Raw genomic sequence first — 24644 nt, 5'->3', positions numbered from 1 at the left:
TTTGATTTTTGTCAATTTTTTATCTTTCAAGTATTTCTGATGTTCTTCCATTACCTTTTTAAGTATGTTAAAATTCTTTTCAATCAAATCTTTTTGTTCTATATCATTAATTTCCTTCTCAAGGACCTCTATTTCTCCCTGCAGCTTTTCACCCTTCTCCTTAGCATGGCGGATTAAGATTTGCATCATCACTTGTGATGCACTTCCCAGGTTACCCTCCCACTCATTCAAAAGATCCTCGCTTAAATCTTCAAAAGTGGGAAAGATTAAAATTCTTAAACCTCTGGGTATTTTTTTATTTGCCAGGTATTGTTGTAATGTTACCCCATCCCACCAGCGGGAAAGCTCCTGTTTTTTTAAACGCTCTAGCCTGAGAAATAGTGTTTTTAAACTAGCTTTACTAGTTGCACCATGTTCAGTAGGTTCAGTCTGGGTGTTTGTACCAAAAAGATTCTGGGCCATTTCTTCTCTGCCGTCATTAAATTTCGACATTTTGATAAAAAGTGTTTTAAGCAGAACAAGTGCAAGACAGTCTATAATCCCGGAGGAATCATATAATGTAATGACAAAGCAACCAACAGCAGACCAAGGCCAAGCACTTAAGTTCAATTATTTATGCAAATTTAGAGTGAGTGCAACGTCTTCCAGCATCTGAGGAGAAGGGTGAAAAGCTGCAGGGAGAAATAGAGGTCCTTGAGAAGGAAATTAATGATATAGAACAAAAAGATTTGATTGAAAAGAATTTTAACATACTTAAAAAGGTAATGGAAAAACATCAGAAATACTTGAAAGATAAAAAATTGACAAAAATCAAAAGGGACGATAGAGATTATCGTGACGGGCGTGTATATACGTTCGCGAAAAAATTTGACAATATCCAAGCAGGAGAAGAAAGAAAGAGAACTAGAGAGGAAAGGGAAGAGAGTGATGACGCTCGTTCTAACAGCAGTGTCGCCTCATCAGTAGGTAGTTCAGTCTCTAATGTATCACATGAGACCCCTTTAGAGGAGGGAGCTTCTTCTTTCCAGAAGGAGCTCGCAAAACTCCGAATCAGCAGCCGAATACAACAGAAAAAAGACCAAACAAAACAAGGAGGGGTGGCAGGAGGTCCAAAGGCAGGTACAGGAATAGGTCGAGGTCTGAACAAGAAATCGAAACCATAATTACCAATGATAACCTATCTGCTAATATGTGTGTACCTAATGTTGCTGACAGCACTTGTGACCTGAAAGTTGTTAATTTGACTAATAAAATTCTTGACAAAGATGAAATGATGGTTTTGAGTAAAGGCTTGAGCTTTTGTCCCACCCAGGGGGGCGATTTCACTGATGTACATATCGATCTGTATAAATTTATAAGAGCTTTGAAATTGAAGGATTTCTTTTCACAACAAACACCCAGAAGCCTAATCCCCCCGATTCCTTCTAGAAATTATACACAAACGGTGGGAGATATTCGAAATGTACAATTGTTGCTTAGCCTGGACGAGGACGAGAATCATGACATGACCACTCTACTAAATCATTTTGATATTGAACAAGATTGTAATATGGATAGTGGGCTCAAATCCAGATCCAAATTTATACCCGCTTTCAATTACCATCCGAATATAGATGTGTTCTATAATAAAATGAGTAAAGACCTGTACAATCTGGAAGTGCCTAGTAGGTCAATGGCACGCGTCAGACACAATATTACCGCCAATGAACGGAAAGCACTTGATAGACTTAAATCGGATAACACCATTGTTATAAAAGAGGCTGATAAGGGCGGTAATGTTGTGGTCATGAACCATTGTGATTACATGACTGAAATCACTAGACAGCTAGGCGATACACGCTGCTACCAGCGGGTTTCAACCAATCCCACCAAGAATTTAACCATTATGATCAATATGAAATTAAGCGAGTGGAAGGATATTGGCTTGTTGTCTGAAGATGAGTACAGATATTTGAGAGTGAACAAACCGAGATACCCATGTATCTACATCTTACCTAAGATACATAAGGGCGGTCTTTTCCCTCCTGGCCGCCCTATTATCTCAGGGAATGACTCACCAACAGAAAAATTGTCGGAATTTGTTGATTCTAGACTTCAAAAATATGTCCTGGATCTTCCCTCATACATTAGGGACAGCAAGGACATTTTGATCAAATTTGACAACTTTCAGTGGTCGGATGAGCTCTACTTCGTCACAATGGACGTAGAGAGCTTATATACGTGTATTCACCAAAAATTTGGAATCCCTGCTGTACGTTCTTTCTTGGATAGGGAACCTGCTGGCCTCTATGAATATAATGAGATGACGTTAGAGATGATCGACATCATTTTGAACAATAATTTTTTCTTGCATGACACCACATGGTACCAGCAGATACTCGGGACTGCCATGGGTTCTAAATTTGCTCCCTCTTACACCTGCCTCTTCATGGGATGGTTCGAGAGGGAGTATGCCTGGCACAGCCATGCCTCCCCCTGGACGGAATACATCGTGTTCTGGGGGAGGTATATTGACGACATCATCATCTTATGGTCAGGACCTGTGGAATCACTTGAGGAATACCATACATACTTGAATGCTAACCCTTTTAATGTAAAGCTCACCATGACACATAACAAAGACAAAATAAACTTCCTTGATATTGAATTTTACATCAAAGATGGCACCATACAAAGCTCTCTCTATAGAAAAGAAACAGCCTGTAATTCGATTCTTCACGCGGAGAGTGCGCATGCACGCACAGTAATTAATAACATACCTTTCGGAGAGATGACACGCTTAAGGAGAAATTGTAGTGAGGACAATCTATACCTTGAGAAGATTTTTGAATCAAAGAAAAGATTCCTTAAAAGAGGGTATGATAGGAGACTACTTGATAAAGTCATGGATAAAGCACAGAAACTCAAGAGGGAAGATACACTTCGAGATAAACCCAAAGCCACCCGAGATACAACAGTCCGGTTTATCACCCAGTACAATAACAACAGCGGCAGGGTCTATAAGATCCTCAAAAAACATTGGGGGTTAATAAAAGATACCCCTGGCCTTAGCGAATGTCTGCCCACCAGACCAGCCATTACATATCGCAAGGGGCGATCTCTACGGGACATATTATGTTCCAGTTATGTGACAAATGCACCAACTACATGGCTACCTCCCAAACCGAAAGGTTTCTTTACCTGTGGTTCCTGCAATGTATGTCCGCTAGGTAGAAATAGAACAACTACCTTTACACACAACTCACTTAAAAGTCACACAATTGCACATTTTATCAACTGCAATACGACACACGTGATCTATGTATTGGGTTGTAGCTGTAATGCCATCTATGTAGGGAGCACTGTACGCTGCCTCAAGGTCCGAATACAAGAACATCGTAGGGCCATTATTAACGGTGATACGCGTTACCCTGTAAGTGAACATTATAAACAAATGCATCGAGATGACACGTCCTTCTGGTTCTACGGGATAGATCACGTGCCCATCAATGCTAGGGGCGGTGACCGTGAACTGCAGGTTAGACAAAAGGAGGCCAAGTGGATTTGTCGTCTGCGGGCTACAACAATGGGTCATAACACCGATAGAGAGCTTCATTATTTTCTTGGATAGATAAGTATGATGGTGAAAATTTGAGTTATTGTTCTGTATGGGGTATATGTAATGCATGTACTGTCCTTCATTACAAAATGACATGCATCCAACATAATGATTGTCTTATCTAATGGGTCCGTATGCTGATCACTATTCATAATTTCTTCTCTCTATTCTCTATATTCTTCTCAACATATAAGATCTTATCTAAGTGTTTATCTGACATTTTAATACATGCCATCGATATTTAGCTTTTAATAAAATATATACATATGCTCGCGAGGTTGGAAGATAAATCCAGTTTTAAATTGGGACAACATATTAATAACGTCCTTTTTATGTGGTAACTCAATTTTGACAATAAAATTTTTTTCTAGATATATTTAGTTTTTGAAATTTTGGAATTTTGACAATCCTAACGCTATGGATTAAGTTTGGGGTGGCACCTATGCACAATTTCTTAGATTCTTGATGCCCTTTATAAACGTGGGCCTCGGGTTACTGCATCAATACCTTTATTTTCATGTGTCCATTATGGCAGTCTGACCCTTGAATATGGCTGCAATTCTAAGGAAATGGTTTGACAGTAAATGTTGCTTTTTCGTGTTCATTATGGCAGTCTGATTCTTGGATATGGCTGCAATTCTAAAGAAATGGCTTGCCAGTAAATGTTTTTTTGTGTTCCGCTTTCTGCTTATGTAACTGAATACAGTATCTTCATTTACGTATATGGTGATGTGGATTTGATTTTAAAACATGGCTCTTTAAGTACTAGGACCGTTAGATTACTCTATATAAATAACGCACTTGCAGTGAACTGGTATCATCTTTTTCGGTATATTGGATACTCCAATATGGCCGACTATTTGTGTAATTCTTTCGCAGCTATGGTCCTTTTTCTATTGCTCTATTTTTTTCGTTGGCAACGCGGATGCGGTCATGTGATTGTCCGGCGCGCTGCTTAAAGGCCAGTATGCTTCCCTGCCTCCGTTTGCCGACATTCAACACGGAAAGCAGTGACAGTGACACTTGTCTAAATACGGGTAAGCGACGTCAGGCTGGCATAGAATGCTGTCGCATAGTGTTAATATGTACCGTCAATGACGGGCTTTAATCCGGAAGTAAATTGTTGTTACTTAGCAGAAGGACGCGTGTACGTTTGATCGCTATTGTCCGTTTTGGCACTTTGTTGTTGATACTTTGGGGTAGATGTGAGGAATTTATAATTTCGAGGCCGTTTACACCTATATCTGGACAACAATATTTGGTTCGGATTAGATATAGATTGGGATATCCAACTATAGAGCACGCTAGCGATATGTGGCTCTAAAATAGACATTACTTTTTACCATAGAGTGCGCACGTTTCTTTTTCATTGTTTTTATTATAATTAATCTGCTCACTACGCTGCCCCTTTCTTTCTTATCAACAGATAATTCTTGGGATAATTCCCACAAACTCAGGACTACCTAATAATCGAAGTGTCCTTACATTGGATGTTTCTTTTACACCTACTAAGGTGAGACGTGTGGCTGACACTAGTTTTCTCATCATTAGAGAATGTGAAACATTGATGTGCATTGTCCTATGGTGATGTTGTTTTAAGCTGTCTTATGTTACACTACTGGACAGCAGCAGCTTTATGCTTCATGTCCACAGGTCTCAATTGCGGGTTTTGGTTGTACCTAAGAACCCTTTGGAATATAAGGATCTACATCACATGGCTTGAGGGGTTCTCCCCACAAATATCTGTAACGCCCTGAACGTCTCAGGATCGTTTAACAGATACGATAATGAGAACGCAACCACTTGTGAAGGTTTAGTTATTTTAATGAAGGCAAAAATAATACAAGGAATAAACAAAGGTTATAGTCACTGGAATCCTCCAGGCTAAGTACGTTACCAGCCCACAGCACGGATGGTCCTAACCGTCCTCTGCATATACGCCGATCCCGGCGTATGCCAACAGAGGGCAGAAATGAAATGGCCGACAATGCCAATCGGTAGGCTGTGAGGGGCACGAAGAGTGTTGGGGAGAATCGAGGAGTCAGGGAAACACCCAGCCGGGGTCTCTACCTGAAGGGAGCAGCCGCTCAACCTCTTCCTCAGACTGCACCGGGACGCGGAGTCACCTCCTGGTGATGCGTCACCGATACCCCAATCACAAGCAAAGAAGACTGAACCGAGAGCAGCCGCTCCATCGATCCTGTGGACTTCCGAGTCTGTAACGCGGCAAACACCTCCTGGTGTGCGTTACAGCTGGCAGTCCCTGTATCTCTGGTTGGGCTGGGAGTTACGACTCCAACCAGCAAAAGCGCCACTGCGCTTTGACTCAGCCGAGTCAAAAAGCGAAGCTCAATGGTTATCCGGTAGAGCTTCCGGGTCCTTCACAGGTGACGATGGGGCAAGACACGGCCCAGGGAGTAACGACTCGACCTACCTCCGTTCTTGCCTTACTGGAGCACCACTCCAGAACACTGCTCTTCACTAAGCAGGTACGTCGGTTGTAAACACAATATCCGACAGCGTTGTACCTCCCGGTTCCTCCCTTTATAGGGCGTTGTTTTCCTTGAGTTATGTAACAGCTCTCCTGTTTACATAAGGGCGTGTTTTCCTTGAGTTATGTAACAGCTCTCCTGTTTACATAACCTCTCAACCGCTAAGCATCCTGGGAGATGTAGTCCGTTTTCGCTGGTTACCGTTTTCCTCCCCTCGCATGACAGGAATTCTTGACAGTACATCCTCCCTCTCAGCGGCTCCCCACGGGTCCAGCGCTGGCAGGAAAACGCCGATGGAACAAGGAGACCAAGCGCGGAGCATGAACCCCTTCAGCCGGTTCCCATGACTGCTCCTCCGGGCCATAGCCTTTCCACGCAACCAGGTACCACAGCTTCCCCCTGCGCCATTGGGACGCCCGTATGCCCGACACTTCATACTCCACCTCCGACTCCACGCATACCGGCCTAGGTGTCCCAGACGGCTTGGAGGGTGCTGGTTTGAGCAATAATACATGAAAGACAGGGTGTATCCGCAATGACTGGGGCAAGCACACCTTCACGTTCACGGGACCCATACACTTGGTAATTCGATAGGGGCCCATGTACTTGGGATGGAACACACTGTTCTTTCGAAACCTCATGTTTCTTGTGGATATCCAGACGTAGTCTCCAGTGCGGTACAGTGGCCCGGGCCTTCTCTTCCTGTCTGCCGCAGCCTTGTATCTTCTCTTGGCCTCTATTAGGACAGCCCTTGAGCGCGTCAACGTGTCTTTTATGTGTGCCACCCTGTCCGCTGTGGCGGGAATCCTGTCCTCTCTGAACGGATGTAGAAATGGCAAGAACCTGGGATGTTGGCCATAGTTGCTATAGAACGGAGATGACTGTGTGGAGCTGTGAGTGGCGTTGTTATAGGCGATCTCTGCAACCCATAGCAAGTCGACCCATTCTTCCCTGCCCTGGTCCACAAAACATCGCAGATACTGTTTGAGCGTTTGGTTCAGGCGCTCGGTTTGGCCGTCCGTTTGAGGGTGGTAGCTGGTGGACAGGGCGGTCTTAACATGCAGCGCAGTGCACCAAGTCTTCCAGAATTGCGCAGTAAACTGCGACCCCCGGTCCGACATGATCACCCCAGGTAATCCATGCAGTCGTACCACATTCTTTAGGAGTAGTGACGCCAATTCCCCGGCCGTAGGGACTCTCTTGCAGGGGATGAAGTGCCCCATTTTCGTCAAGTAGTCCACCACCACCAGTATTGCCGTCATCCCCTGGTCTACCGGTAGGCCCACCACGAAGTCCAGTGATATGCTATCCCATGGTCTATCCGGGGTCGGAAGTGGATGTAAGAGCCCTTGGGTTCGGCCATGGTCGGCCTTCATGGTAGCACACGTAGGACACTCCTGTCCCCACCTCCTGACATCCACTCTCATGGTTGGCCACCAGAAATGCCGTCCCATGCTAGCCACCGTTTTTTCAAAGCCCAAATGACCTGCGCATGGAGAGTCATGGCACCAGATGAATGCTTGTTTCCTTAGCCTAGGCGTGGGTATCAATAGGCACCTGCCCTTCAGGGGTATCCCGTCCTTCAGCTGCCATTCTCTGTGACTGAGGAGCCACCTCCGCCATGCGAATGACCTGATCCCTCTCTTTATTCCCCTCAGGAAAGTATCCGGTTGGATAACCCCCAATACCATCCTCGGGGAAATGATGGAATGCTCGGTCGCAGGCAATGGTTCCTTAACTGCAGATTGACGGGACAGGGCGTCCGCCTTCCGGTTTTCCGTCCCCGGCCGATATGTGATGCGGAAGTTGAACCCCGCAAAGAAGATCATCCACCGCAGCTGTCTGGGAGAAAGGTGTCTTGTGGCCGTCATGAACTGTAGGTTCCGATGGTCCGTGTACACCGATACCACATGTCTTGCCCCCATCAACCAATGCCTCCATTCGGTGAAGGCGTCCTTGATTGCGAGAAGCTCCTTCTCCGCAATATGGTAGTTGCGTTCGGCGTCGTTGAGTTTGCGGGACATGTACGCAACGGGATGAAGCACCCCTGTGTCGTGGTTGCGTTGGGACAAGATAGCCCCCAGCGCCACATCCGATGCGTCCGCTTCCACCACGTAGGGGAGATCCGGATCGGGGTGAGCCAACACCGGTGCCTTACCAAAGGCGCTTTTCAGGGCCTCAAAGGCTTTGTTCGCTTCAGGGGACCAGACAAACTCCTTGGACTTCCTCAGTAGCTGTGTGATTGGGGCCACCAATCCTGAAAATCCATCTATAAACCGCCTGTAAAAGTTGGCGAAGCCATTGAAACTTTGGACGTCCTTCACGCTTTGGGGCACCGGCCATTCTTTCACCGCCTTGATCTTTCGTTCTGCCATCTCCTGTCCCTCTGGACTCAGCATCACTCCGAGGAATTCCACGGATGTGACGTGGAAGTCACACTTGCTGAGTTTACAAAACAGCATGTTTTCCCTCAGCTTTTGGAGCACAGCTTTGACGTGGTGTACGTGCTCCTCCACACTGGACGAATAGATGAGGATGTCGTCGATATATACGACCACGTAGATATCCAACTCCTCTCTGAATACCTCATTCAAAAAGTACTGAAAGGCTGCCGGGGCGTTGCACAGACCGAACGGCATGACGAGGTACTCAAAAAGGCCGAACCTGGTCTTAAAGGCGGTCTTCCACTCGTCTCCGTCCCTCATGCGCACCAGATGGTATGCCCCTTTCAAATCCAACTTGGTGTAGATACGAGCTTTCTTGACCTGTTCCAGGAGTACACTGATGAGAGGCAAGGGGTACCGATTCTTTACGGTTATCGCATTCAATGCCCTAAAGTCCACACAGGCTCTCAGCTCCCCATTAGCCTTCGGGATGAAGAAGAGTGGCGAGGCGGCCGGAGACTTGGACGGGCGGATGAATCCTAGCTTGAGGAGTTTATCCAGGTACCCCCGGAGATGCACGTTTTCAGGCTCCGTCAGGGCATACAGCCTGCCGCTGGGAACGCTGGCCCCTGGCACCAGGTCGATCTGGCAGTCAAACTGTCTATGTGGTGGTAGCACTTCCGCCTTCACCTCATCAAATACATCATCAAAACTGTGATAAGCCTGGGGGAGAGCCACATCTTTTTCTGCCGCTGTAGCCACCGTCTGACTCCCGCTCTCATCTGCGTCAAGGGATTCCGTTCCTATTCCACAATGCAGGATGCAATACGGTGACGTCAGTTCGATGCGATGTGTTGGCCAATCCACAGAGGGGTTGTGTTTCTGTAGCCACGGCAATCCCAATATGACGCCATATTGGGGCGCTCGGATGATGTTAAAATCGATTTGTTCCAAATGGTTCCTCCCACATCTCATCGGAAGGACCCCCGTGTGCTGCCCGATGGGCCCCGTCACCAATCGCCTTCCGTCTACAGCATAGACGTCTTCGGGTACAGCTTTGGGAAGAAGCACTAGCCCTAGCCTGCATGCCTCGTTGTGGTCCATAAACATGCCAGTGGCCCCTGAATCCACCATGGCCACAACGGGTATCCACTGGTCATGCACTCCCACGTGCACCGTGAGAAACAGGTGTCGTTGTCCCTTAGTGACCGAGTTGGAAAGTGAAGGGATGGATGAGTGACTCCGAGATGCCCCTTCTTTGGTCTGGGAGTCCTCTAGTTTTCCGCCGGTACGTCCACCACGGCTGTTACCGACCGGTTGGCCCGATAACGTGACGTCTTCGGTTTGGCAGGGCATTCACGTACGTAGTGGCCTTTTTTGCCACAATATAGGCACAATCCTGGTTTACGGCGTGACTCTTTCTCCGAGGCTGTGAGGCTCGCTCGTATTGCACCGATGTCCATGGGTTCTCCCTTGGATGCGGTGGAAGTTTCAGGACTTCCCACTGTCACATAGGATGGAAGGGATTTTCCTTTTCTCCCATGATCCCCCTTTCTTTCACTTAGCCTATGTTCCAGCCGTAATACCAGGTTGATAAGGCCCTCACATGTCTTGGGTTGTGGGTCAATATGAGCCACGGCGTCCTTGAGCTCATCGCACAGCCCGTGATGGAAGAGCGCCGACTGTTTAGCAACAGGCCACTTGGTTTCCGCAACCAGCCTTCGGAACGCGTTGAGATACTGCACCAGGTCGTTGGATCCCTGTCTCAACTCAAGCATTTCACGGTCCGCTGTGTACGAGTCAGCCCTTCTGTCGAAGACCTTCAGGAATTCCTCGCGAAAAGCACCCCAATCACATAAGATGGGGTCGTCCCTGCTCACCAGAGGTACGGCCCATTGTGCCGCGTTTCCAGCCAAATAGGATATAAGGAAAGCCACACGAGCCTGACTCGTGGGGAACGCCCTTGGTTTGCACGATAGATGTAGCGCCACTTGTGTGAGGAATACCTGCACTGTGTTAGGATCCCCACTGTACCTCTCTGGTGTTGCCAAGGGGACGGCTACCGGCATTTCCACTACTACCGCAGGGGTCTGGTTCGTGAGGGAGGTGCTGGGCGTGAGCGGGTCCAATTGGATAGCATCCAGTCTGGCTTTTACATCGGCTGTTTCTTGCCTGGAGGCAGCCAATTCAATTTGCACGGTCGCTAAAGCAGCCAGCACATCAAGTGTTGCCATGTCTGTTATCGACCGGGAGACAGTTAGTGTTATTAAGGTCGGATATTTTGTAACGCCCTGAACGTCTCAGGATCGTTTAACAGATACGATAATGAGAACGCAACCACTTGTGAAGGTTTAGTTATTTTAATGAAGGCAAAAATAATACAAGGAATAAACAAAGGTTATAGTCACTGGAATCCTCCAGGCTAAGTACGTTACCAGCCCACAGCACGGATGGTCCTAACCGCCCTCTGCATATACGCCGATCCCGGCGTATGCCAACAGAGGGCAGAAATGAAATGGCCGACAATGCCAATCGGTAGGCTGTGAGGGGCACGAAGAGTGTTGGGGAGAATCGAGGAGTCAGGGAAACACCCAGCCGGGGTCTCTACCTGAAGGGAGCAGCCGCTCAACCTCTTCCTCAGACTGCACCGGGACGCGGAGTCACCTCCTGGTGATGCGTCACCGATACCCCAATCACAAGCAAAGAAGACTGAACCGAGAGCAGCCGCTCCATCGATCCTGTGGACTTCCGAGTCTGTAACGCGGCAAACACCTCCTGGTGTGCGTTACAGCTGGCAGTCCCTGTATCTCTGGTCGGGCTGGGAGTTACGACTCCAACCAGCAAAAGCGCCACTGCGCTTTGACTCAGCCGAGTCAAAAAGCGAAGCTCAATGGTTATCCGGTAGAGCTTCCGGGTCCTTCACAGGTGACGATGGGGCAAGATACGGCCCAGGGAGTAACGACTCGACCTACCTCCGTTCTTGCCTTACTGGAGCACCACTCCGGAACACTGCTCTTCACTAAGCAGGTACGTCGGTTGTAAACACAATATCCGACAGCGTTGTACCTCCCGGTTCCTCCCTTTATAGGGCGTTGTTTTCCTTGAGTTATGTAACAGCTCTCCTGTTTACATAAGGGCGTGTTTTCCTTGAGTTATGTAACAGCTCTCCTGTTTACATAACCTCTCAACCGCTAAGCATCCTGGGAGATGTAGTCCGTTTTCGCTGGTTACCGTTTTCCTCCCCTCGCATGACAGGAATTCTTGACAATATCATTTGAAATTATATTGGTGAGCACCTCCTTTTTCCCCTCCCCCCCCCCCCGCCTCTTCTTTTTTGGGGTTTTTAGCTACTTGTACTGACCGTTAATATCACTCTCTATATAATCAAGATCTTGTTTCCTTCCTCCGTCTTCTGTTGTTTCTATGTTGCTTTTCCCTCATTTTTCTTTTATCATATCTTCTAATCTCTCAAAAAGGAAATGTCTTTGCCCTTTTTTTAAGATATCCTATGTGATGGCTACAATGCCAGATTTTGATCATCAAAAGGAATATGACTGTGGGTGTATCTATTGTTGCATTTTTATATACATATTTATATTTGTATAGTAATGAAATTTTGTCTTATCTGTTCGTGTTGTTAGTTCATTTGATGTCGTTTGTATTGATTTTGGGTCATTTATATATGTATTTGTGGTTATTTTTGTTCAAATGATTATTCTTTTGATTGTTTGTGACATATTCGTCATTATGTACATGTTTGGTTTCTCTCTCTGCACATATAATGTCCTCCCATGTAATATGTATTTTGTGTTATTTTTTTGTGTTATTATTGTGTATTCATGGGTGGTTTCATGATTATTACAGCCCTGACGAAGTTCCCAAGGCACAAGGGAACGAAACGCGTTGGCTGTGTGCCGTTTCTGTGTCAATCATCTTCGAATAAAAAGAAAACGAAAAAAAAGACTTCTGAACTACAAGTGTCTGTTTCCTACAACTACTGATGAAGTGCACCTTCACTCTGATGGAAATATCTTCTGTCATAAGGGCTGTACCTTCTGCGGAATTCATTTTTCTTTTCCAGAGCAACAGCTTTGACAGTATCCAATTCGGTCTTCATTCTGGGCATCTCCTTATGCGCATGGGTACCAAAAAGAATGTTACCCGAGAATGGAAAGTTCATGATTCGGTATTGTGCCTCTGGCTTCAATCCAGTAAGATGTAGCCCTTTGATCTTCTTGTACCGATGTCATGTACATAACCATGCGCCGCTAGGGCCAACACATCTGCAGCTGCACTAATAATTTAATTCAACAGCAGGCCACCTTATTGAGAATTTCTTAAAAATACTACCTTCCCTCCTTAGCCAGTTTCTCTGTGAACCTAGCTAGCGAATCCCATAAGGATCTATCATTTCTCCCAAGCAAAGCCCAGGAACTCGCAACCTTCATATAGGATTCTGATATTCCACCCATCTTACTAAGAGCATCAACCTGCTTACTGTCTTTGTCAGGTGGAACCAAAGAAGAGGACGAAGCTGCAGAGTATGATTTCTGTGCTGCCGCCACACTCGCGAAACCAGGAGGAGGATCCGCTTCTAGGAACAGAGGGTCCTGATCCGCAGTGTTGTATTTTTTAAGGATCTGAGATAGGGTGGATCGCAATGATGCTGGAGTTCAACATGGCTGCATCGCAGGCTCTAGACTCCAGCGGCAAAAGTGGTCTTGAGGCTGTTTTATGATGCAACATTTTGATGATCACAGATTAAGTCGTTGTAGTGGTCGGAATGTCAAAATTCTGTTTTGTCACACCTCTAAATCAGAACATCATTGAAAGTCAAGAGATCACCCACTGGTGACGCTCTTGCTGGAGGTGTAGCTGAGAGCGTAGGAGACTAATCTTGCACTAAGAAAAGAGAAGTGGTAGACCAAGAAGGTGATCTCCTTCGATGCCTGGATGATGCAGTATTGTATTGTATTGTATTGTAATTGCATTTATATATCGCTTACTACCCCTGACAAGGCGTCAAAGCACTTTTTCAGCGAGTAGCACACTACTCCAGAACCCATAAAGGATTAATGCTGAATTAGTATAGTGAAATACGGCAGTACTTTGAATGGTGGATATTAGTCAATTATTTGGCTTGAGAAGGATAGCGTAGGGATAGAAGAGGGAAAAAGGTTTGCATTTATATAGCGCTTGTTACCCCTGATGGGGTGTTGAAGCGGTTTTTTGGCGAATAGCACGCTTCACCGGAAACCCATAAAGGATTAGTGGTGAATTAGTATAGTGAAATATGAATGTAATTTGAGTGGTGGATATTTGTCAATTATTTGAATTGAGAAGGACAGTGGAGGGATAGAAGAGGGAAAAAGGTTTGCATTAATATAACACTTGTCACCCCTGATTGGGTGTTGAAGCACTTTTTTAGGAGTAGCACGCTACTCCGGAATCGATAAAGGATTAGAGGACATGTTAGTCTGTTACTTTGGTTGAAAAGGATAGTGGAGAGATAGAAGAGTGAAGGATTTAGATTTTTTTTATTGAGGGCATAGCAGTAGGAGGAGGCTTGAGATGAGTAAAAAGGGATGTGGAGTGGAGCAGGAAGAATTTAGAAAGGCTTGCTTTGGAGGATTGGTGCAGTAAAAGATGCCAAATGATGGGGTAGAGTAGTGGAGAGTCAAGAAAGGGTTATTCTGGGGATCGTAGTAGTGGTATGGGGTTTGGGATGAATGAGGGAGTGGATGTAGAAAAAGGTTTGAGATTAATCAGAGTTGAGGTAGAAGATATATTGAGAGAGGCATAGGGTGAGAAATAGGGTAGTGCACTGGATAAGCTGAATTATAAGAAAGTAATACATATATAGATCCATAAGTACATGGAAGGTATATAGATGCATAAAGGAAAAGGGTATATGTAGATTAAAGATTGATAGAGGTGTAGGGTGAGAAATAGGGTAGTGCATTGAATATGCTTTTTTAGCAGAAAAGTAATAAATATATAGATCCAAGTACATGAAAGTTATATAGATGCATGAAGGAAGTGAGTATATGTAGATTAAAGATGCATTAGATGAAGTCTGGGTTTCAAGTGTTGTACTTAAAAATGGTCTTTTAAAAAAAAACAATTATTCTACATGTTTATACAAAGCAATACACATATTAAGGTACATATCTATAGTACAAATGAATGCTTATATACAGAGGGATATGCTGTATATTTCTGTTTGCATATGGTGCTTATGTGGAGAAGAGGCAATTCTTGAGAAATTTTCTGAAGATAAGGCTGTTGTCTGTGGATCTTATGTTGGGGGTAAGGAGTTCTATAGTTTGGCTGCTTGAACAGAGAAGGATTTGCCACCCATGTTTTTTTTCTTGTATCTTTGGATTTTGAGGCGAGGTGCCACTCTAGAGCGGAGGTTCCTTTGTTGAATGTGTTTAGTGATTGTATTCCTTATGAAGAGTGGTCCCATTCCATGTATCGCTTTGTGTGTGATACAAAGCAGCTTGAACGTGGATCTTCTGGCAACCGGTAACCAATGCAGGGCTTTCAAGGCAGGGGAGATGTGGTCTCGCGGTTTGATATGCAAGAGTAGTTTGGCAGCCGAGTTCTGAATCCGTTGTAGTCTTTTCATGGTCGTTTAAGCTGATCCGTGGTAGAGGCTATTGGCCTAATCGAGTTTGGACAGAACAAGGGCGATGGCAGCTTGGACCTTGTGTGGAAACCTCAAATGGGTAAAGATTAGTCGCAGAGTTTTTATAGTGACAAAGCTTGATCTTGCTACTTTGTCCACTTGGGCATTCAATGATAGCTTGGAGTCCATGGGCATTCTGAGGCTTCTTACTTCCTTCGATACTTTAGGTGGTGATCCCAGTTCTTCAGGCCAGGCGGTAAGCGGGTCATAATGTTTCCCATCCCCACAAGTGAGTATTTCTGTTTTGGAAGCATTCAATTTGATTCACGGCTCTGAGTGAACTGACTGAAAATTGGTGAGTTTCCAATGTATTTGGGGCATTCCAGTTGAAGGAGTATTATGTGTCATCTGCATAGTTCTAGCGCGTGAGGTGAAATTGATCGATCAGTACTGGTAAAGACTTCATGTGGATGTTGAAAAGCATAGATGAGATGATAGAGCTTTGAGGGACCCCTGCTATTGTGGAGCACGTTTTGGACGAGAAAGGTGGCGTATGGGTGACATTAGTTCTGTTGAAAAGGTAGGATGCAATCCGGTCTAGAGCAGTCCCCTCCATGCTGGCTCCGGATAGGACTTCTTGATCGACGAGGTGATGGCTGTGTACTCCTACATGGTGTGACTTTGGATGGAACCGTAGGAGGTACCAATGCTGTGCCAGAAGAAAAACTTGGAGAAGGTGTTCGTTTCGGAGATGCGTATGTGGTGTCACTCTTGAAGGAGAGTATTTTTGTGAATACACTCAGATGTCGGAGGCACAGGTCTTTTCTGCAGACTTCCCAACCATCTTGTGAGACATTTATAGGTAACTGTGCCTTGGATCCAGCAGGAGATAGAGGTCTAGATTCCACCAAGTCCAATGAGAAACATTGGACCTCAATTGATGCTGTTTGGGGCCTTTCCGCAACAAGGGAAGGTGTCCGTCTCTCAACGGTGATGTTTACTTCGACGTCATGCCATAAGACTTCAATGGCAATGACTGTTGTCAGACCCGCGATGGGTGTCTCGGCGCCGAGGAGTTTCTCAACATCGACTGATAGTATCTCCTTGCAGGCCATGCGACTCTCGAAGTCTAAAGTCAGGTGTGTTTCGACATTGAGAGCAAACATACCAGTATTTTTCTCTATGATATACTTCTCAATGTCAACCGTGACCATGTTTTAATGTTTCTCATATGATCTACCTCTTTGGAAATCTTTGGGACAAGAGAAAGACTGGTGCTGCTCAAGGCATCGTGATGATCCAGCTGATCCTCTCTTTTGAAGTCCATGATCTTCTCCCTGCCTTAAGGGTGCGCATGGATAACTTCTGGCAGTGAGGATAGGTGTTAGGATGGCGGGACTCTGGCAGGCAGACAATACAGACTGAGTGGGGATCAGTCTGAGCTGCCTTCTTCCCAGAGGAAGAACAGTTCCCGAACAGTGAAGGCTTATGTTGACAGAAAATAAAGAGAATTCCTGTCAGAAAAAGGTTGTAGGTATTGGGGTTACTGCTACTATCAAGTGAAAATATTTTGTAATCGTTTAGAAAGATTTTTCTGATGATTCTTGTCAAAAAGGGAGAGCTCAGTGCTCCAGGATCCTAACAGGATCCGGAAAAATAAACTGACCTGTCACTTGTGGGGCATGATGGGATACAGGGGGTGCTGTGAGGTTTTTAAAGGCACAGTGCCAGTTTTATGAGTTATTATTTTGATGACAGACTACTAGTTAACAATGTCTTGTATTCCCTTTCCTTTTAATAAAGGTTTGTGAAAGGCCTCCTATGTAATTGATTTAAAAAAAATAAAATTACATTAATTTATTGTTTATGAAACTTTAAAAGGATAAGTAAATGTAATTTGGCCATTTTTACCCTCTCTATAGGTGTCAGAGATAGATAGATATACGTATGTAAAGTACTACGTACAGAGTTGATACACACACACAGATACATAATATTTAATAAGTACTCGGGGGGGGGGGGAAGGGGGCCACGTGTGGGCGTGACTTTTCAATACTTATGACTATTGATGAGGATCCCCTAGAAGTGAATCTCCATGACATCAGGTGGACTGATGTCACTATGTCTAAAGCAGAATATATTTGTAGGCATCGCACCATAACAAACCAATCTTACCAGCTGTAGGGATGCTAGCATGTACCGGCACACCTCGAACGGTTCCTTGCCTACCATCAGACTGGCGAATGTACGCCACTCTCCAACTTGGCTGTAGCCAGATACCAGCCGGTTCCCATAATCGTGGATATCAAACGTCCCTCGTTCTTCCTGTGTAGCGTAAGGAAATAAAAATACAACATAAGAAGGGAGACCAGGAAACCCGCTTTTTATTCAGCAACACTCGTCAATGGTCTAGTGTCAAAAGTAGTCACAACAGATCTTTCACAGGAGGCATGCCTGCCACGTAAGAGCTCTGATAAGGAACATCAGTCATAAAAAGCATTAGAGCTGGCACTTGTGCTGCAATGAATTGCAAACCAGCCGTATGGAGTGTAAGAAGGTGGTTCTGTATATTGTGGATCAAAAAGAGACGCACCAGGTAAAGAGTCCAGGCTACCCCCAAAGGAATTACAGAGACACAAATGGCACCCCAAATGCTGACTTTTGCAGTACACACACACAAACCCACACACACACAGTAAGTGAGACCACACTCTATAAAGAAATCCAACAGCAATTTATAAAAATAACAAATACTTTTATATAAATTTAGATACCAAGACCATCAGAATTGGGAATGTACTTTTCGAGTTAGGAATTTTTAAATTTTTCAGAAGTGGACACTTAGTGCATTTTCTGGATCAGTAATGTTATTCTATGGAGGAAAAACATGTATTGCATTCAGGCACTTGTCAGCGACTTACGGGACTGTTCTTCTGGACTTTAAGGTGAATATGGGGCAAGGTCCAAGGTCACACCAGCAGGTCACCTCAGGAGGCTCTGAGGCGTATGGGCGCAGAGGTGTGTGACGGCATCAGGTGTCCCATTCACTTCAATGAAAGAACAGTCCGGTTACAAAAAGGCTGCAAGCTGGGACTGGGGGTCAAATCAGGGGAAAAGCCACAGGGGGGCTCGACCCTTGAGATCCTCAGACACACAGGGATACAATTTGTCTACTTCTCATCATGTTGTGGGGCACGGGTCGGGTGCAGTGGGATCTTTAGGGGTCAGATTCTGTTGCAGTAGTCTCTGGCGGTTGGAGGGGGCTTGTAGAAAGAGGCCGCTGGCAGTGACTGGAAGTCCAGTTTAGGCAAACCCAAGCGTGGCTTAGCTCTTGGGGGTCTGGGGACCACCCCTGGCACCATCACCTCACTTGAATTTGGGAGCACGGATGCATAAGTGCTTTTAGGCGTCGGGGGTCACAGACTTGCCTCTGTTATCTGCAGGACGGGCAAACAGGACAATTTGGCCACCACAATGTGGATCTCACTGTCCCTGAAGTCCCTTTACGTGCAGGTTGGTCTTCCTCGACGATGGTGTCCAGTCCGGACACCACAAGCCTTGGCTGCTGCAAGGGGTCCAGTACCCAGGTATTGGTCCTGTGCAGCACCAGTTGGTCCTGGTGTCCTTCCACTCAGTGGGGAAGCTGACCTGACCTTCAGGAGCACATGATCCTCTTCGTGGGGAGCTGCTGCGTCAGGCTGGCCAGGGTGCGGCAACTCTGTGGACTGCACCATGCGTCTTTGGTGCCTGCGACTGCAGGGGAGTAAATCCTCTACTCCGAGGTCACTTCTACAGACAATTAGCAAAGCACTGGCAGCCTTGCTGGTATCTTGGAGACTGCACAGCGGCAGGAGGAGTCTGCTTCTTCCACGATGGTTTCTTGCAGCCAGGCTGGTAGGGTTGGAGCCAAGTAAGTCGTTGCTCCTCAGTTCTCGTGACAGGTCTGTTCTTTGTCCAATTCATCTCCTAATGCATTGCAATCTGAAGTTTTGGTATCAGGGGGTCCCCTAAATATTTAATTTAGGGGTGTTAAGGGGAGTGAGAGGTAGTAGCCAATGGGCAACCTACCCCGGGGGTCACTACACCCCTAAGAAGACCAATTCCTGTGGGGAGTGGGCATCACCCTGTCCCAGAACTCTTTATTTCACCACACACAATATGGTGGAAGTTCTATAGTTGTGTTTACGTCAGACTGACCTAGAGGTGTGCCCATCCTGGCAGTGCAACACGCCTCCTGCATAGCTAATTTTTCTACCTGTCCAGATGCCAAAGGGCTCTGGACAAAGGGGGTGAGTTTCCTCTTCTGTTAAAAAAGCCAGATTCACATTTCAAAGGCGGTCTGAAGCCCCCCTGCCTTGGAAAACTAATTTACAAGCTTAAGTCCCACTGAGGCATTACGAAGGGAACAAGAAGAAAAAGATGAGTAATGCCCTTAAGAAAGCGATTTACAACAGGGGACTTGAAAAGAGAAGGCTGAACAGGAAGCCTAAGAAAGTCTGAAATGGTTGAGAGATAGCCCTTAAGAATGCCCAGAGCAGCGCCCTGCTGGGCCAAAGAACGGAGGAACAAGAGAATCACAAAGAGGGGCAGAAAGGGCCACAAATTTGTTCCATCTGCAGGCATATACCATCTTAGTATAGGGACGTCTGGCTTCCAAGAGAACATCACAGAGTTCAGGAGGAAGTTCGAAGGCTGTCAACTGTCGCCGCTCAATCCCCACGCAAGGAGGAGGAGGCTGAACAGGTTCGGGTGGAGGACCGTCCCCTGATACTGAGTCAGAAGATTCTCCCGAAGAGGCAGTCTGATCGGAGGATCGATGGCCATGTGTAACAGCTCGGGATCCTAGACTCTTCGTGCCCAATCCAGAGCCACAAGAATGACTTGGGTCCGGTCGCGCTTGATCTTCTTCAGCACTCTGGACAGAAGTGGTACAGGCGGAAAGGCGTATAGAAGACGGCAACTCAACTCGCGACGAAAAGCGTTGCCTAGCGAGTCCGGCCTTGGAAATTCCAATGTGCAGAATTACTGATTTTGCGCGTTCCCTTCAGTGGCGAATAGATCTAACCAAGGCTCTCCCCACTGCTGAAAGAGACCTTGCACCAGCTCCGAGTGAAAACCCCATTCGTGATCGATCATGCACCTGCAGCTGAGTTCTTCTGCCCTGGCGTTTAGGGAGGTCCTGTTAGCCAGCCTCAGTGCACTCTCGGAGTCGAAAATCAAATCAGCATCTAGTAGCTAAAAAGGGGGCAAAAAGGAGGGGGAGAGATAACGGCAACAAAAACACAGTTCTCTACAGGGAGCAACAAGAAATTCAAGCCCTGTGAACATTGTATGCCACTCACATGGGACCACATAGGCACACCAGTACAAAAAGGTAAAAATTATCTCTGGGAGGATGCGATCAAGGTGCCACTGATATCTGGAAAAGAACGTATACCCAAAGGATCTCAAAAGAGAAGAATTAGTTCCTAACATTTCAGGAGCGGAATGTCGCACACTTTGGTCCTAATAGCTGAATCACTTTCTTTTGCTCAGTCTCAAGATCATTTGATTTTTTTTCCAGTTTCCACTGTACAAAAATACATTTGGGATTCTTTGTAAAACAGATTACATAAGGATTGCTTTCAGTTTAAAAATGATTACATTTTTGTCCCTGTGTAAATACCCCTTTTATGCACCTACACTACCAGCTGAAAGTCTGTGAACTGCCCCGTACCACATTTGAATACCTGATTATAATGGTGGTTTGAAATCATTTTGCTCCACAGCTCTAGAAAATTACTTGAGAAAGTTTCAGAAAGATAGTAAAAATATGAGGACTTAATATGCACCACAATTCTACCGTTAAGGCTCCTTCAATTGGTGAAATAGAGCTTCAAAACGAGCCCAACCTGCATGCATTGTGTTAGTTCACAGGACTAATAATGTGGAATGGGAGTAGATCTCAGAAGCATTTTACAAAAAGTAATTGTGAAGTAAAGGCTGCTGACTAATTGGGTTTATGCCGGTACCTTAACCCTCCCTGCATACTTGGACATACCATTACCCCAAAAGGCTAGAAGGACGTTACTTACCTGTAATCAAGGTTTTTCAACATGGGTATTCCCTCTGAATCAAAAATATAGTTTATCTCACTGTATATGCAAGATACAGGAACACAACATTTCAAGATTTTTAAATGTTTTCCAATTGACCAAGATAATAGAAAACATGCCTAAATAGACAACAATCCTGTCCTTTTTTAAATGTTGCCAATTTGCTTTACACATGCTGCATTTGGCTCAAAAAGAGTGAAATAAAACGGAAAAAACATAGAAGGAATGGTGGCCCTTAATAATATCTTTGCTATAGAGAAAAACAGCTTCTGCTTCTTTAAGTATCTTTTCCCCTGCCCTATCCCACAGGGTGACATTTAGGCAATCAGTTTTTTGGTGCAAATAGGCAGGCACATCTTACTTGAAACACAGAAACGGTTATAGGAGAATGCTTGCAATAAGTGTAACCACTGGCAATAGCTCAGGGTGGCTTGAAAGGATCTTTGTTGTTGCAGTCATACGCATTGTATGATATTTACTCTCAGCCTCTATCTACCTCTACGGTTTCCTCCTTTTCCCTGCCCATGAGCCCCAGACGGCTTAAAGGACTGATTAGTAGTGAAGCAGACACTGGGTGTCTATCTCGACAGACTTCCCAGAAGAGAGGGAGAGAAAGGTTCTCTATAATTCAACTACACAGAGCAAGCAAGTAAGTAAGGGGGAGATACTGGACGCATTCAGCTTAGCCTCAATTAGTGTTAACACTGATACTATGGTTCTACCTCCACAAACTGAGGGGTTATGTAGTGCAGTTGATGTGGAGGGGGTGGAGGGCTTTAATAGGTACGCCCTAAGAAATAAAGCTTTAGTACCTCAGGATCTATAGGTAATTCCATTACTGCCCCTGTATTTGGTAGAATTGCGTCTAAAAAACCTGGTAGGAAGGCGGGGGGGAAGTTGCCTCAAAACTCCCAAGATCACCAAATCCCCCTGCCAACCCCCTCTGCACGACAATGAAAGGAAGTGTCCCAAGTGAGGATAACCCCGTTGCTCAGATCATACTTTAAGGTAAATGCCAAAATCCATCAGGCTGGTTCAACCCGGTTGTAAACAGTAGAGTTACATCAAGTTGAGGGGTCCCCTGATAAGGCTTCTGAGGTAGAAATGGACCCTAAAAGTGATCACTTCCCAGTTGGAGAGGCAGCTGATCTGAACTTTTCGGGCCTCAAATAGGTTTCAAGTGTTAGGGGATTGTGATAGTGACCTTGTGAACCCCCCAATGAGATTAGTCAGGCTTCCATACGACCGGCTCTCGGGGACCCACTAAGCTTGAATAATCCTAACCAATAGGAATTGGTGGATATGTTAGAGGGGTTATCTTCAGAGATCAGGAACAAGTTTGCCATTCCAGAAAAAAACAGGCAAAAATACAAGACACTTGTAACGCGCTAGAGGTTAAACTTTCAGCAATTACGGGAGAGAATCTGAGTGATGGAAGCCTCAGTTGATGCTCTAAATAAGGAAGTAGAGGTCAATCGTAATAAGATTCAATCATTAAAAATCGGTGAGAAAGATATGCTGGATAAAATGGAGTCTCTAAAGAACAACTGTAGACGAAATAACATTAAGGTTCTTAATTTTCCAGAAGGTTTGGAGGGTGAAAACATCAAAACTTTTTTTTTTTATAACCCTACTAAAGGAGTTTATCCCTCCTGCTGATCCCCTAGAATTAGAGGCTGATATTCAAAGACTTCATAGAGATCCTTTCTCAAACAATCTAAACAGGAAAACCCCTAGGAGAATCTTGGTCTACTTTAGAACATACTTAATATAAGAGCATGTACTGCCTGAAGCACTAAAAGCAGGTAGTTTTACTAAAGGGGAGTGGTCATTTCGGATCAGGTCAGATCTTTCGAGAATCACGCAGGATAGACAATGGGAACTGGGGAAGTTTATCCCAATATTAAGATCCATAGGTGCAACAGTTCAACTGAGATTCCCGGCCCTACTTAAAGTTATGTGGAAGAACAAAATGACCAACTTTAAAAGACCCTAAGGAGGTAGGGATTTTCATTGATCAAATAAAGGCTTTTTTTCAAGACTTATTTACAGAGGACCAAACAGCCCCCGATACTCAAATTAAAACTACTTTGATAGAACTCCTTTACCTTTTTTGGCTGAAGATCAAACTAGTCCGCTGATTCGGAATATCTCCCTGGAAGAACTTAAGACCGCTATGAAACAACAAAAAAGAGGTAGTGCTGCCGGGATAGACGTTGTATCACTCATATTGAGGAAATTGCCTCGGTCTTTTGTGGAATTACTTGATAGCATCTTCTCAGACAATATTCCAATTCCTGGGATGAGGCAGCAGTTTCTTTGATTTTAAAACCAAATACAGATTCAAGAAAATGTGAGTCATATAGGCCCATCTCCCTGCTGAATTGCGATTATAAAATCTATGTGCAAATTCTAGCAGGGAGGTTGAACCCTGTAATGAGTGCCTTGGTCCATCCTGATCAGAAGGGGTTTATTAGGGTTCGCCAACTTCATGATCTAACCCATGAATTCATTGGTGCTATTGACATCGCCTCAGTTAATAATCTACCAATTATGATCTTTGCATTCAAAAGAGTTAGTTAGTCTTTCTTAAGGTTTATGGCCCATGTCTTAGGGATAGGGGATTATTTTGTTAGGGCTATTAATAATCTCTATAAGACCCCTACAGCGAGGATAATAGTCAATGGAAACGTAATTGATTCGATTAAATTCGAACGGGGAACGAGACAGGGGTGCCTCCTTTCCCCTTTACTTTTTGATCTACATATAGAGAACCTCAGGCTTGTTGCATTAGGGCTGGTGATATTTTTGCCCCAATTGAATGGGAGGGTGAAAAAAGTTGCTCTATATGCAGATGACCTGATGATCTTCACAAGGGACAGCCCGTCTATCTTGCCCAGACTTGAGGAAATTTTGTTGTGTTTGGGAGGGTCTCCGGTTATCTGATTAACTCCAAAAAACTGAAATTATGTCCTGGAATACGCAATCAAGCAGTTTATTGGATAAATATCAAATCAGATATTTAGGTGTACAAATTACACACAATATTACTAAAGTAGCCCAGGTAAACTTTGATTTGAGAAGGAAAGAGTCTGGTGCATAATTAAGATCGTGGGGCAGTCTCCCACTCTCCATCTTGGGCCGTTCTAATCCGATTAAAATGTCAATCCTGCCAAAATGTACATTTATTTTTGATTCGATTCCTTTAGCTTTTGACCATACAGCTTTGAAAGCTTTACAAGGGGGCATAACTAGTTTTCTTTGGTCCAACAAGGGGGTGAGGATCGCATGGAGGAAGTTACGATGCACAAAGTTTGACTTTCGTTTTTACTGCTGTGACTTTCAACTAAAGATCGTAAGATCCCTTTTGTTGAATTCTACTGCTTTCCCCCCTCTGCTCCAAGCGATGTCTTAAAATACCTCCCAGGGTGGTGATGGTTTTCT

The 24644-nt window shown here is 45.0% G+C and overlaps 1 protein-coding gene across 1 annotated transcript in view; it reads right to left on the bottom strand.

Moving 5' to 3' along the window:
• The window catches only part of NCAPH2 (non-SMC condensin II complex subunit H2), a 326298-nt gene that overhangs the window by 19483 nt on the left and 282171 nt on the right, over window positions 1-24644 (bottom strand). The window contains exon 20 of the mRNA XM_085653753.1: window positions 17281-17430. Within this exon, the coding sequence (XP_085509879.1) occupies window positions 17281-17430 (150 nt within the window). The remainder of the gene's footprint in view (window positions 1-17280; window positions 17431-24644) is intronic.

The sequence above is a fragment of the Triturus cristatus genome, chromosome 4_1 (assembly GCF_964204655.1).
Source record: "Triturus cristatus chromosome 4_1, aTriCri1.1, whole genome shotgun sequence".
In the NCBI taxonomy this organism is placed as follows: Eukaryota; Metazoa; Chordata; class Amphibia; order Caudata; family Salamandridae; genus Triturus; species Triturus cristatus.
Note: the sequence above shows the minus strand (reverse complement) of the source record. Positions and strands in the feature narration are given on the sequence as shown.